The 14964-nt window shown below is 38.0% G+C and overlaps 2 protein-coding genes across 2 annotated transcripts; one reads left to right on the forward strand and one right to left on the reverse strand.

The window, feature by feature from the left end:
* Window positions 1-4809: 4809 nt before the first annotated feature.
* LOC103979282 (uncharacterized) lies at window positions 4810-6181 on the forward strand. Its single transcript, XM_009395362.3, has 2 exons — window positions 4810-5412; window positions 5579-6181. The coding sequence occupies exon 1, from the start codon at window positions 4884-4886 to the stop codon at window positions 5385-5387; it is 504 nt and encodes a 167-aa protein (XP_009393637.2). The 5' UTR covers window positions 4810-4883; the 3' UTR covers window positions 5388-5412; window positions 5579-6181.
* A 6193-nt stretch (window positions 6182-12374) lies between these two features.
* LOC103979280 (probable WRKY transcription factor 50) lies at window positions 12375-13943 on the reverse strand. Its single transcript, XM_065097578.1, has 4 exons — window positions 13838-13943; window positions 13436-13731; window positions 13183-13323; window positions 12375-12819 (listed from the first exon to the last, which is right to left on the reverse strand). The coding sequence occupies exons 2-4, from the start codon at window positions 13726-13728 to the stop codon at window positions 12621-12623; spliced, it is 633 nt and encodes a 210-aa protein (XP_064953650.1). The 5' UTR covers window positions 13729-13731; window positions 13838-13943; the 3' UTR covers window positions 12375-12620.
* Window positions 13944-14964: the final 1021 nt, after the last annotated feature.

Genomic DNA, 14964 nt, shown 5'->3' on the forward strand with positions numbered 1-14964 from the left:
TTTGGTTTGGACTCCACTTGCGTCAAGAAAAATTAAGGCTGAAAGCTCTCCATATAATAGCAAGTTGAGAATGACATTGAGAGGGGCTTCAAATATGACCTCTCCAATGCCTAAAGTATAGCACCAAATAAAAAAATATATATGAAATTTTAATAATTAAACCATGCTCATCACTCTTTTTTATTATAGTCTATGTTTCTTGAAAAGAGAGAGAAAAAAATTGTTTGCTACAAAATGGGGACGCGTGGTAAGTGAATCAAGGAATAATAAATATTTTTTTTAATTAAAATAATCTCTCAAATATTTCAATTTGGTATATAAATATTTGAGTTTTGTTATTTTTATGGGAGTCTCTACAACTTTATGGATGGAATAAAAACAAGACGAGTGTAGTTGATTTACTCAAGCAAAAGTTGATTAGTCATTCTCAAGGAAATGAAAAGATAGATCAAATCCTTGTTAAATGTATTTAACTATGGATTCTTTAAAAAAAATTCAACTGTGATGACTCAAGGATGTGATTTTATTTTTAGAAACTTTAATAACTTATGTGTTTTATGTGGTTTTGAGAGGTTCAAAGAAAAAGATGATATTTTGTATGAGGCGTAAGTCATTCAAGCGGGGATAGGCTTTGGACATACGAGTAATTCTATTGATAATAAAATTAAATTTTAAAGCTATTATTGGTATCTTAAATAATAAGTCAAGTATTTTTGCTTTAATTAAAAACATATTAGCTCTTGCGATAATTAAAAACATACTAGCTCTTGCTTTAATTAAAAAATTCAATTATGATGACTTGTGATTTTATTTTTAGAAATTCTAATAATTTTATGTGATTTCGAGAGGCTCAAAGAAAAAAATGATATTTTGTGTGAGACGTAAGTCATTCAAGGATAGGCTTTGGACATGGGAGTAATTCTAATAACTCATGTATGTGTTTTGTGTGGTTTCGAGAGGCTCAAAGAAAAAAATGATATTTTGTATGAGACGTAAGTCATTCAAGGATAGGCTTTGGACATGGGAGTAATTCTAATAACTCATGTATGTGTTTTGTGTGGTTTCGAGAGGCTCAAAGAAAAAGATATCTTTTGTGTGAAACACAAGCCATTCAAGCGGGGATAGGCTTTGGACATGGAAATAATTCTATTGATAATAGAATCAAATTTTAAAATTATTATTAGCATCTTAAATAATAAGTCAGTATTGTTTTAAAGTATTTTTGCTTTAATTAAAAACATACTAGCTCTTGCGATAAATTGACTTGTCAACTTTGATAGGAATTCTATCTAAGTTGTACTTGTAATTGGTAGACGAATTTATCTCCTAATCTAGATTTTTTGATTCAAAAGGTTGTATTAAGTTTTGATTTATATTTTTTTCTTCTTTTGGTCTAAAAAAAATAAAGAAAGAGAGAGAAGATAATGGAAAAATAATTAAAGAATTTTTTTGAGTGAAAAATGTTTTATGCCATGCTTTTGCTAATGCTTTTGTAATGTTGATGGCATACATCCGCAAAACTCCATCACTCTTCTCAGGAGGTGCTGTATGTGTCTGTTCCTCAGCTCGCGACTAAAAAATCTCTTTCACATTTACATAGAGATTAGTGTTTATACTATAATTTCAACTAAGACAAGAAAATGGATTGTATGTTCTTTTTTAATTTACCCTCTATGAAGAACATGTATATGTAAGACAATGTATCAAATTACTTGTATAACGTTACCAGAATCTTTTGTTTTTTAAAGGACGATTGAGTTCGAGAAATGGACGACAATAATTATTATTGATGAAATCGATCAAACATGATATGAAAAATTTTGACATTAAAATCTCTATGCCCAACTTTCTTTTTCCGTTCCTACAAAATTACGATCGTGAGATAACAGTTTGGAAGGACCAAACTTTCCACTAACCCCTGTGGTCTTTCTTGATCTCTTTCTTCATGTGGGGTTGCTTCTCATGACAGCAAAGAAGGGTGAAAAGTAATAAGCTTGTAAAAGACTTATCAAATATGCTTTCCTTCTGTTTTATTTATTAATTTAAAAAAATAAGCGACGAACATAAGATTCGCTCGATTATCTTATAATAATCTATCGATGTTTTTACCAAATACATTAGTCAACATACTTAATATTTAATTATTCAATGCGGAGAGAACGCCTCATGTGAAATGGATTTCGATAGAGATACAGTAACATATCTGAATGTGCAAGTTTCCAACAACCAATGGTTGTCATGACTATATTGTTTCTATATTTGTATGTTATTCAAAAGCGGAGACTTAGAGATATTAAATATATTTTTGATATGACATATTTTGGTAACCTACTATTCAACAATTATTTACGGTCATATCAATGTCAAGATCAACATACCGGATCACACCCCTCGGTCAAATGTAGTTCTGCAAAGATCGGAGCGATGCCAACCGAGTACCGTGCAATTTTACGAAAGTCGAGACGTTACCGACCAAGTACAACGTCATATCGTAAAGATCGGGATAGTGCCGACTGAGTACCGTGCCGTTCTGCGAAAGTCGGGACGACACTGACCAAGTACAACACCGTTATCCCATAAAGATCGAAATGGCACCGATCAAGTGCAGTACCATCTCGTAAAAGTAGGGAAGGCATTAGTACAACACCACCACTAAACGTCATGACATTGAGAGGGGCTTCAAATATAGCCTCTCTAATGCCTAAAGTATAATAATAATAATAATAATAATAATAATAATAGTAATAGTAATAATAATAATAATAATAATAATAATAATAATAATAATAATAATAATAATAATAATAATAATAATAATAATTCAATCTTACAATTCGGTGCATTGATCTTTAGAAATTATTACAGTGTGTAGTTGCCACATTTACGAGTTGATTCTCGTAAATTGTGTACGTAACAATATTTCAAAATATAATTAATTTAGGAATTTTTAACAAAATGATTTTATCTGATTATTTTAACAAAATAAAATTTTACCAATATTTATTCCTCCATGAACTGAACGATTCTATTACTTCTTATAAAATTAAAAAAATATTGTTACGTGTGTTTAATTTATCAATTTTTCATTTTGATTTTGAAAAAACAAATAATTTTTTATATTTTTAGATCCATTTATCTAGTTATTTAAAATATTGCAAACTTTAATACAAATTTTAATATTAATAGTTATAGAACGTATAAGATTAACTGTTTCTTTAACTTGTCCTAAGTATATTTGTATTATTTATAATAAAAATAATATGGGAAAATTTGAGAAACATAATGGAAATGTTCAAAATTTATTATATATATCTAAATCATTTCAAACTTTCTATTTTTGAAATGAGATATTTATGAAATTCATATGAATAGGATCAACCCTTATTTCATGATTCGTCTTTCTTTTTCTTAAGCAGGCCTCCAGAGGACTTGGTTGTTCATGATTTACATTTCGTCTTGCGAGATAGCATTTGATTTTTTTTTATTGATTTTTTTTATCCTGTTCATCAATTAACAAATATATAAATAAATGTATGGTTTCAAATTGTATTCCAAAGTAAGTCAATTATGAAATTGAGAGTCAACCTTTAGATATTGAAGTCATCAGTGGCAATGAAGTCATCCATAGGACAAACCCATCCACTCAATGTAAACCAGCGTGCCAGAAACATCTTCCTTGACTTGGAAAAATATAACAATTCAAATACTTTGAATACTCTTAAGTCTTTTTCTCTAATAAAGCCAAGATATTGGTTTTCCAGATTTAAATAGAAATTGAAGGTGCCGTTCCGTAAAAACCCTTATCATCATTGTACGATACTATCTAGATTTCAGCTAATGAAGATCAATTGTAAGAACATGTATCTACTTTAATATTTACTTTCAATCATGATTCAACATGCGAACCCAATCAGCAATACATCCACAATGCTCGAATGAAAAATCTTGAAAGAATATTCTATCAATATCATAAGATATTCTTTTGGGTGAGTTAAAAGCTCATCGATCCATTGTTGTCGATATTAATTACTATTTATTCAATTTTTTTATTTTTTTATTAAAAATTAATTTAACCGCATGTAAATCCGAACCGAATAAGACTGCTTCAGACATGCATGACATCATAGTTATAAAATTTCCATGTATAATATACTATATATAATATTGTCGATGAGGTCCCACGTCCATGTTCGAGAACGTGACCGCTCACATCACGACAAACAAAGTCAGTCGAGAAGGTTCCGCGAAACTTCGCGCGGTAGCACATTCCGCATGAGACTTTTAAGCCTAAGCAGCTCTTGTGCTGCTTAGGCTTAAAAGTGTATGAATAATTTATATGAAGTATTTTCCAACTACCGTTGGATCCGCAGCCTTCTGCCATCTGATGTTTCTACAAAGAAAATGACTCAGAAAATAGTACATTTAAAATAAAGAAACATTCAACCCCTTATTTGGAGCGAGGGGCCTATCTAAATAACTTCAACTTTATCGTTTCTGTAAGCATTTCGTAGATTTAAATGTTAGAACTAACATGCAATGATAGACTTCAAATAAAAAGCAATTCTTATTAGCATTTCATTGAATCGAATATTCTAGCGTCATAATAATGTCACGCCTATTAATGACATGATGGGATATAATAAAAGATAAATCATGGTCACAAGATTTGGGACACAAAGTTGTCAATTTGTGAATTTTCTTTTATAATTATATTTGGTTCGATCGTCATGCTCACTAGCAGAGCAGTATTGGCTTAAGTGTCAACGCGAGAGTACTACACCGCTGGCCGACTCGATAAAAAGAAAGGAAATAAGTATGAGAGGGATGTAGCGCGTCACGACTCAAGGTACGGTACGTTTTCTCTCTCTTTTTTGCTCTGTTTCATGTCGACAGCAACAGGCGCCAGCAACGATCCTATACGCACCGAGGGCGATGGAGGCGCCGCCGGCTTACTTGCTGCCGAGGCAGACAATCTTGGGGAGCACGGCGGCTTCCCGTGGATGCGGGTGTTGGTGCTCGCTATCCTCACCTACAACTTCCTGCTGGCCTTGTACCGATCCACGGACGACCCCGGGAATGCCGCCTTCGTCGTCGCATCGTACGCGGACTTGATCTCGCTCTTCTACTGCCTCCGCCTCTTCGAGAGAACCCCCGAGGCGGCAGTCCAGATGAGGAAGAACCTCAAGAAGGCGGTGTGGTGCCTCTCAGCTTTGCTCGTAGCCATGTTCAGCTACCGCGTGGCCGCCGTCATGCCACCGGCCGTGGCGGTCATCGTCTGGTGCATGGCGGGGTTCACTGTCTCCGGCGGCTTCTGCGCACTGTTCGTCTTCGACAGCGATGGTTACGGCGACACGGATGGCTGTGAAAAGAAGTACTTGACGGCATGATGCGGGCTCTTGAGGTGAAGTCTCGGTAATGCTGTTTAATCCCTTTGAGCATATTATATTTCTGTGTGTTCTACACTGTACAGTATACATGTCGTTTGGATAACCGAAACTAATACAGAGTAATGAAGTGTTTTTGCTTTTTCTTCTGATCTATATGTTTCAGTAGAAGCTGATTGCTTTCAAATTTACAGAAACTGACCATTTACCCTCCAACGATCGGTGCACCGAATGAATGACATGAGAAAACTAGTTCAGATGGTCGCAGATGAGCCCCCAAATCAAAAGACTACAGAAGACACGTGCACCGAATTGACGTGCACGTGAGACCTAACTTGCACTCTCAGAACAGAGCTGAATAGAACAAATGATGTGCTACACGCGGACGTTATATAGACCAAATGATGTCTGGACCAGAGAAATATGAGTAGACGGGATCGGGCGTTTTCCTCCTCTTCTCTTCACCAAATTCTACTCTCTCTCTCTCTCTCTCTCTCTCTCTAGACCTAACTTGGACTCTCAGAACAGAGCTGAATAGACCAAATGATGTGCTATACTCGGAGGTTATATAGATCAAATGATGCCGGGACCAGAGAAATAAGATGAGTAGACGGGATCGGGCCTTTTCCCCCTCTTCTCTTCTTCACCAAATTCTACCCTCTCTCTCTCATGTTCATAACTTCCTATTTCTTCCTTTTTCCTATGTTCAGCACTTCCTATTCTCCCCATTTCCGCCCAAAATATTAGCACTTTTACTAATATATTTAATGCCAAGGAACGATTGTGCAGTTTTTTTATGAAGCTTATGAGAGAGTAAAGAATACTATTTTGACCCAAAAAACACGAAAATGTTTTGGCTTCATCATGAGTTATCTGAATAAACCCAGCTATACACCATATACACTACCAATATGGTAACAGCTCGAAACCTGACCAGTAAATGTGCAACCTCGACTGAGATGGACATTCCAGTTCAGTTAGGTCAGCTTGGTCGTGTTTTTCCAGCTATTGAAAATTAAATACAAAAGAAACCAGAGATTATGTTAGAAAAGAAAAAACAGGTGGCCCACCAGCGAACAAAACCAAGGGTCTCAGACGCTCCTAACAAGCCTAATATCAATCCGGTTAACTATTTAGATATTAAAAGGCACAGATCAATACTGCTTGTAGCATGTGACTTGACAGCAGAGTCAAACAAGCTAAAAAATCAATTGTTGTGAAACAAAGGATCAACAAGCAACAAAATGAAATCCTTGTGTCTCCTGTTGACGAATATGCCCACAGTAATGGCTAAAAAGCCTTCCTATGGACCCTGATTGTATCTCCTGTAGACTACTATGCCCACAATAATATGCCCACAGTATGCCCATAAAATTGACTTCAGGGAAAAAAAAAATCCGTCAACAATGAGAGACCATGTCAAGAAAGTAGAATGGGCAAAGGGAGTAGAACATGTTGATGTTCAAGATGATGATAAATAACACAAGTGAACCATAAATCAGGCATGCACATAATGATTCAGTTTTATGAATAGCATCCACCACAAGCTAATACGTATGAAAGTTCAGTTGAAGTTATTGGATGGTACCTGCAAAATTATGTGAGATATACTGTAAAATTGTATGCATGAAAAATGTGTGCATCTGGCATACTTTGTTTCTGGTGTATATAGCATGTGTTGGTGGTGATATCTGTGGGGAAGTCCAATGTATCAGGAAAGGCTCTTGATAATTATCCACACAGACTGATGTTCCCAAGAACTTGTACAAAACATAAAAATGCCCAGTGTTGCAGGATAATCTGATTTCCAGTTCCTCCCGGTTGGATGAAGAGAGCACCATTTGTCTTGTAGGAACCACTATAATTTGAATGTCTCATGGTACAGGATTTCCTTTTAAGAAGCTTTTGCACATACCAATTACTCTGTCAGATCATCTATCACCAACATAATCCTTTAACATTTTTTAATCTGTTAGCAGCTATCTGCACAGCAAATGGTTCCACCAAATTAAAAAGCTCCAAACTGCACATCTGAGATTCAACAGACAAGATCCACCTCTACTTTGAAGCTTACCTACGATGTCATAATTAAGACAAATCATGGTCCTATGAGCACAACTACTAGCCATGGCATAGAGGCTGCCAAACAAATGTGCTTGCACATTACAACTGCTATTTGTTTCACAGTGATGGTTGTGAATCCAAATCACTGGAACCACCCATCAGCAATTACTAACAATGGTCCTGCAGCAATTGATAAGAAAAGATCAAGTGACCACTGGATATCCATTTGAATAGTTTGTTAGTCCTTAACTTTCCACACCAAACTGTATGATGCTCTCCTGCCAAATAGATTATGATGGCATGTGGTGTAAGATGAACAGAAAAAGGCACCTCAGTTCAAAACACTGCTTTTGGCCAGTTAATTGATACTCAACTTATAGATTTAGTAGCTGCTGCTGGTGATGCTTCAGCAAGCATCCAATGACAAGATTCACTTGAACATGGTGCTCGATGGCAGTAATTCTCTGGATACAATTTCATTGATGATACATGTAGAAAAATCCTGAAAACTAATTTGTTCGGCCATGTGCATCCAGTTTGAATCCACAAAATCTGATCCACAGGTTTAAGTTTGTACTTCCCAATAAATATATAAACTGATTTCCCACATATTATTCAGTAGAAAACATGTAAACTAACCAACAGTAAATCACAGAAAACAGTTCTCTAGTTGATGTTCATTTGGATCTAGAAGACGTGATAAATGCACACACTTGACCATCTAAAAATAACCACAAGGAATATTGACAATGGTAAATCACAGAAATCAGTTCTTCAGATGACATTCATTTGAATGTTGAGGACATGAAAAGTGCACATTGCTGGCCTTATCATAGAAACCACAAGGAACTTTCATATCATATTCTGCTTCACCAAGTCTTAGATACATAAATGCTACTATCATCCCACAACATCATCAGGGCTATCTTGATCAATAGAAACACTATCTGAATCCCTACCCAACCTCACCATCCTCAGAAGAAATTTATCTTTTGGCAAACCATTTCCTGAAGTATTCCATAATATGCTCAATATTTCTTGGGACAACTGGATGAATTCTTTACACTTAAAGCAGCAAAGCTTATCCTATATCAAAACGTAAGCTGGATCGTTTAACTCTGCATGAAAATCCAAACCAGCAGTAACATTTAACACTCCAATCTTTGGCAAACCAGTTCCTGAAGTATTCCATAATATGCTCAATATTTCTTGGGACAACTGGATGAATTCTTTACACTTAAAGCAGCAAAACTTATCCTATATCAAAACGTAAGCTGGATCGTTTAACTCTGCATGAAAATCCAAACCAGCAGTAACATTTAACACTCCAATCTTTGATGGATGATGCAAATATTTGGGAGGATACATCCCATCCTCATGAGGATACATCTTGCCCACAGCCAATTCTGGAACATGATGAGAAAAAGACCGTGAGCCACTTGAAACCAGACCGATAAACTATGCTCTAGCGGCTAGTCTGATGGAAATGAAGTTTTTGAAATTTTCTTGAAATGTAGAACTTTGCCATGCTGATGGATTTCCCTATAGCATAATAATTTGCATATAGAAAAGTTCAGTCACTACCGGGAGCCTTTAGAAGTCATATATGTAAGATCTGTCTGCCACCAGCAAACTTAATAAACCTGCTTCATTCTGGAAAAAGGACTGCACTGATAAATATACACTTGTGATCATTAAATATGAAAAATATCTTTTTCGAGTGAGGGTTCAATACATTCATTGTTACCACCCAAATTCAAGTGCATATATTGTATGTTAGGTCTGCCACAGCCTCTAAACATATTAATGGCATGCCAGGAAACACCAACGAATCTTGAATACAAGCTGATTTTACATCTAATTGACAAACTCCCACCGTTGACAGCTAGCATTCTCAATTATCATAAGATGCAGTATAGCCATTCTTTTAAAACAAAAATTAGGACCTATCTTTCAACTGTGAGCAAATTATATGGCCTTTAAAATCTTTCATGGTACATGGTTTATAGGCCAAGAACTGTGGCAGGCAATCATGAGTAAGAATTAATTATCTTCACTGCATAACTTTGAGAACAAGAACAAACAAACAGTAAATTAATTTCCAGTCTTAACCATCTAATTAATTAGCTAAGTAGACCAAGAAAAAAAAGATTCCTCCTGTTTGTCCTGCTCTCACAGAGCAACAATGTTCATCCATGCATGTCTTAATTTCTAGTTATGTTGCAGTCTATGCGTCACTAATATCTTCTCACATAGAAATAATGTTCCTCCATGCATGTCTTAATTTCTACTGTGGTGCACTCATATGTGTCACTAATATCTTCTGGTTATATATTACCATCCAATCTTCAACCAAAGCAGGCTATAACCCATGACCTGAAATTCTTTTGTGTGATTTTCAATGTTTATAGTGGTTAATCCTTGACTCGTAGAAATAAGATATGGAATTCTCTTCACATAGACATGGACATAGGAATTCTCTGTCCAATTAAAGCAATCATAACAAAAGGTATCTGCAGCACCATAAAAAAGGTTCAGAGTCAGGAACTTTGAAGAGACCAATTCAAAAGCAGGCTTCAGATCGTGTTACCGAATATGAATGTCAATATTCAGTCACTATCTCAGTATCTGCTCAAATGTTATTTCAGATCTATCAAGCACTAGTCTTCTATCATTCTATGAACTCTCAAAGAATCATCTGAACTAAGGTCTTAGAAAAACTAAATTGCTAAATAATAAAATTTCAACATAGTAAGCTGTAAATTTTTAATATCAATTCATAATTTTTCTATTCCAAAACCTAAATGATGATACTTTTATTTATATTATCCTTTTCTAAAGAAACATTTTAATCATAGCTTTCTCTTTGTTGAGCAACCATTTTAGGCCTAACTTACATAGAAGGTTTTGGCCTCTCTGGTATCTTATATCTTACAATTTCTAAATGATGATATTTTTATTTATATTTTCCTTTTCTAAAGCAGCATTTTCATCATAACTTTCTCTTTCTTGAGCAACCATTTTAAGCCAAACTTACATAGAGGGTTTTGGCCTCTCTGGTATCTTATATCACAATTTCTGTCACAATTCCACATATCTTAAACCTCCCTTTCCTGTGTCATCCCTCTGTACAGGTGAAAGCCGCGACTGCATTTGTGGATATTATTCTGAAGCCCCACAGCATATATGCTTGTCACAATCTAAACGGAAGCAGAAATGACTCGGCAAGGAACCCCACTTCTCAAGGTGCACTAGGTCACGGCAAATAGAACTGGATTGGAACGAAGTGCTGCATAATTTTGTCTCAGCAGAGAGTCATTCACCTATGCGATCTAATTCTTTTGTAAATGTGCGACATATGCCTCACCTCATATTGATTTCCAAAGTTCCCTAGTTGAGAACTAAAATTGATATGAAAAGGCAAGCGGAAATTCCATCCAAGCAATAACCTAAATGTTATCAGAATTTGGAATAGAAAAATTCTGCACAACCCTAACAAACATGTTCAAGAAAAAATAACGTAACCTGTTCGTACAAGCCAGACAGGCGTGATGACAACGACGGCGGCCAAGGCGGTGTTGCCTTGGAAAGGATCAGCGCCCTTCTCCATCTCGAGCTCCTTGACGACCCTGACGGATGTCTGTCCCTCGGAAGAGTACCCCAAGCCAAAATCGCCGCTTCTCGCTGCCCTTATCCTATGGATTCACCTGAATCCCAAGAAATTTGTGTGTCATACTACAAGAGTAGATTTCGGAGCAACAGATAAGCGTTAGCAGGAGTTTGGCAAGGAAAAGGTACCTTTTTCCTATGTTCCTCGGCGCCACGGCGAAGAAGCCGCCGGAATCGACGATGGCTTGCCTCTCCCTTTTCTCCTTGCCCTTCCCACGCGACGATGGATATATAAAAATATATATAAACTGCAATAGTGCAAGAGCTTCTTCCTCTTCCTTTATCTTTTTTTTTAATTAATTGTTTAATTTTGTCTTCTTTTATTTTTTTTTATGAACTTTGATATGCTGATCGATTCATCCCACTCTTTATGTTTTTTTTGCATATTTAGCTGTTTCGAAGGAAAAAAATACATATATATTTTCTTGGAATTACATGTATACTAATTGACTGGTTTCATATCCATTTTCTTAATTTATTTTTTATTCAAATATTACGTGGCATTCCTATAGGATACTCTAATCACTAAAGAAGTCACTTTGGAGACTTGCCTTTGTGGTGTAACTTAATTGACGACCAGTGTGGCCAAGGTTGCAATAAAATCGTCATAAGCTGGTGCAAACCACCTCAGAAAGTCAAAATGTCATAGGTCAAAAGTCAAATTCAAAGTAAAAATGGGCCACCCACCATAGTGGGGATTGTGAACACAACCTATTGCATGGCAAGCAAAATTCTCTCAGCGCCTTCCTCTTCGCTTCCAACTCACCATCACATGGGAAAAGTTTCACAGATTTTTTGGGGTTCAGAAATGCATTGGTCAGAGGTGTGATGTTCCGTTTAGCCCTTAAAGTGCTTCTCGAACTTAACCCTATGGATGTTCTGCAGTGGACATCAATTCTCTTTGCAGGAACCTGTGAGGAAGCCGTCTCTCATAGACTGCGTTGGAGAATTTGATAGATGGTTTAATTCCTTGTAAAGTTTTTATCAATTCCGAAAGAACATATCTATCTTCCTTTTTCTTTTTTTTGGTTTCAGATTTCAATCTTTAGATTTATTGTATATAAGTGGTGTACTTGAAAAGTTGGCTTAGCTAAATGTTTGATTCACACTAAACCCTTGATACGTCAAACTTCCAAGTATCGGCAGAAGTGATCTTGCGAGGAAGTGAATGCTCACTTCCCCTTCTTTGTGGAAAACGAGGCATTGCCTCGATTCATTTCATAAGAGATGAAATGATCAGAAAGGACACACGAGGAATCCAGAGAAACTTATACTGCGCATATTCATAATGTAACAGGTGTGCGTCGACAATAGCAAGAAAGCGCGATTTGAGGCACAAATCTTGGAACTAAAGTTGGTCCAGTGACTGAGACGACGAACCAATGTACTGCTCACTGTTCCAAGAAGGGGAAAAGAAGATAGTAGAAAGCACTGCAGAAGTACTTCTTTGCTCGCTAGTGACGGCCAACTCCATTGGTGGGGTGGAGCAGCAGCATGCAGAGGTCAGGAATCTGGAGGCACTTGGCAGCCAGCAACATAATATCGACCGGAGACGCTGTCTTGGGTTGTGTAGTAGACGACGCCAGGGCTCATGTGGTTGTGGATCCCTTCGTATGTTGTTATCACGTAGCTGGGATCTTCTCTGTCTCTTTCCACCCTCTTCTTCACCGAGCAACCCTCTGTGGAGCACCGATAGTAGTTCCTGCTTTGCCCAGTGCTGAAGTTAGTCAACCGATGATATACTTCGTAACCAGTAAGTTCTAGCAGTGTAATTGCGTTTGATCTCGATCTCCTAACAAACATGCAGCTAGCTGTTCTTGCAGCTTTCTGATGATCCATGAACAAGATCTATATGACCATCACATGGATCCATTTGCATGATTCTTAATCTCAGAACTATTGGCAGCAAAATCATTGTGATCACAACCTCTCACCAGGGAGAGGGAGATCATGCTCTCGCATCCAGGACAATGGGGGTTGGCATAAGCATAGCATTAAAACATTCTTAATGAAGCAAAACTCGGATCCTCCACATAACAATTTCGGAAACAATCACTTGGCATACCTGGGGTTGGGGCTGTTCTTCACTGATTTCTTCCCGTACTTCCTCCACTTGAATCCGTCGTTGAGGACCTCCACCTCTGACTTCATTCTGAATGCAATCCTAGATGTCTCTTCCCTTCTTTCTCCTTCCACACCAGTGTTCCTGTGTTTCCAAGGCATTCCCCAGATTAAGCAACGGCCAACTTGAGAGAATATACTGCGCATGAATTCTAGTGGTGCAATGGAAAGAAGAAGGAATTGAACACCATATTCACCTGGCATTCACAGTCATGTCGCCGCTGTTGATGGTGATGTTGCTCAGGTTGCTATTCTGGTCATTGCTGCGGCCGCCATCTACCATCGGAGGAACTACTGGCGGCTCAGGACCGAAGGAGGACGGCGCGAACTCGGCCTGATCAAACATGATGAAGTCGGAGAGATCAAACGCTGGCGCCGCTGCGTCGGCGTGGAGCGGTGTGCTGTTGGAGGAGCTGCTACCCTGGCTTCGGGAGGGGAAGTGGGCCATGTTACCGGCTTTGGCATGAAATGGAACTCCGACTGCCGCCATGATCTACGAGAATTCACCTTCTTATATATTTATAGCAACGTATAAAACAGCAAAACATAGGCGCTTAATGACATACAATTGGGAGTGAGTTTGCAGTATCCATTAGTACCTTCCCACTGAGCTTCCTTCGCCTAAGTTCCTTTCCACTGAGCTGCCTTGCTCAAGCTGGAAGCTTCCAAGTGGCTGCTTCACTGCCCTCCAATCTCCATTCACCTCCGCAGCGTGCTGCACTTGCGCGCAGACTTGGGTCGTTCGTCTTCGCACGACTCAAGGATCAGCTGCAAGGACAATGCATGAAATGTTTTCTGGCCATTATCTCAGAACCTGACATCTGTCATGAGCTGACCATGTGTCACCGCCGGGGTCCGTTAGTCAAACCGCCGAAAAAAAGGCATCTCGAAGAAGTGAAGGGTGTTTCTGGGAATCATTTAGGAAAGGAAAGCCTTATCAGTTATAATAAATCTCTTTCTTGATGTCATGACTTCAAACAGTTTAAGAGTAGGCTGCCACTGTTTAATCTCTCATTTTTCGTTGTATGCTACGGCGGCGCGGGTACCGGATCTTTGGACGTGGCCCCGCAAATTTGATCTTTGCTGCAATGAAAGTGGCGCTCACATGAGTTTTGTAGCCATCAGATAATGATTTGGTAGCGACGATCACATGTATCCCGAAGAAAGCCAGCCGCCTGTGGCCGTCCATTCAGCTGAGGTAAGAGAGCATCATTCTGCTTGCATCATGAAGTTGCAAGGATTGGCACAGAAGGCAACCTGCTCCACAGAAACCGATCAGAGGCTGCAAGGACATCCAAGCATGTCTTCCTTTCATCTCCAGCCTTCGACCATTCAGCTTAGATATCATCTTCAACAGTTATGGTCCACGAGTGCCTCTTTTGGCACCAGGAATGCAAAAGCAGCTCCATCAGAAGTTATGTATACAATCTGTTCCATCAAGGCTTCCTTATCCAAAAGCATGGCGCATTAGCTGGTGATGCACCTAATTCCAAGTTACTAGTGTATTCAACTAGGAACCTTGACATCAGAGAGATCAATTGACAGGATGCTTAATTATGTGGCTTGAAAACTACTGAGGTGAAGAAGGGTATGTGATCACATCCTTATCTTTGTTGGAGGTGACATCGAGAGTACACTTCAACTGAGTTAGTCGAACAGCATCCTTAGGATCTTCTTCTCCCGTTGTGCATCCAGAAGCATGGATCGGAGCTCCCTCAGCCGCCAA

The sequence above is a fragment of the Musa acuminata genome, chromosome BXJ2-3 (genome assembly GCF_036884655.1).
Source record: "Musa acuminata AAA Group cultivar baxijiao chromosome BXJ2-3, Cavendish_Baxijiao_AAA, whole genome shotgun sequence".
Classification (NCBI taxonomy): Eukaryota; Viridiplantae; Streptophyta; class Magnoliopsida; order Zingiberales; family Musaceae; genus Musa; species Musa acuminata.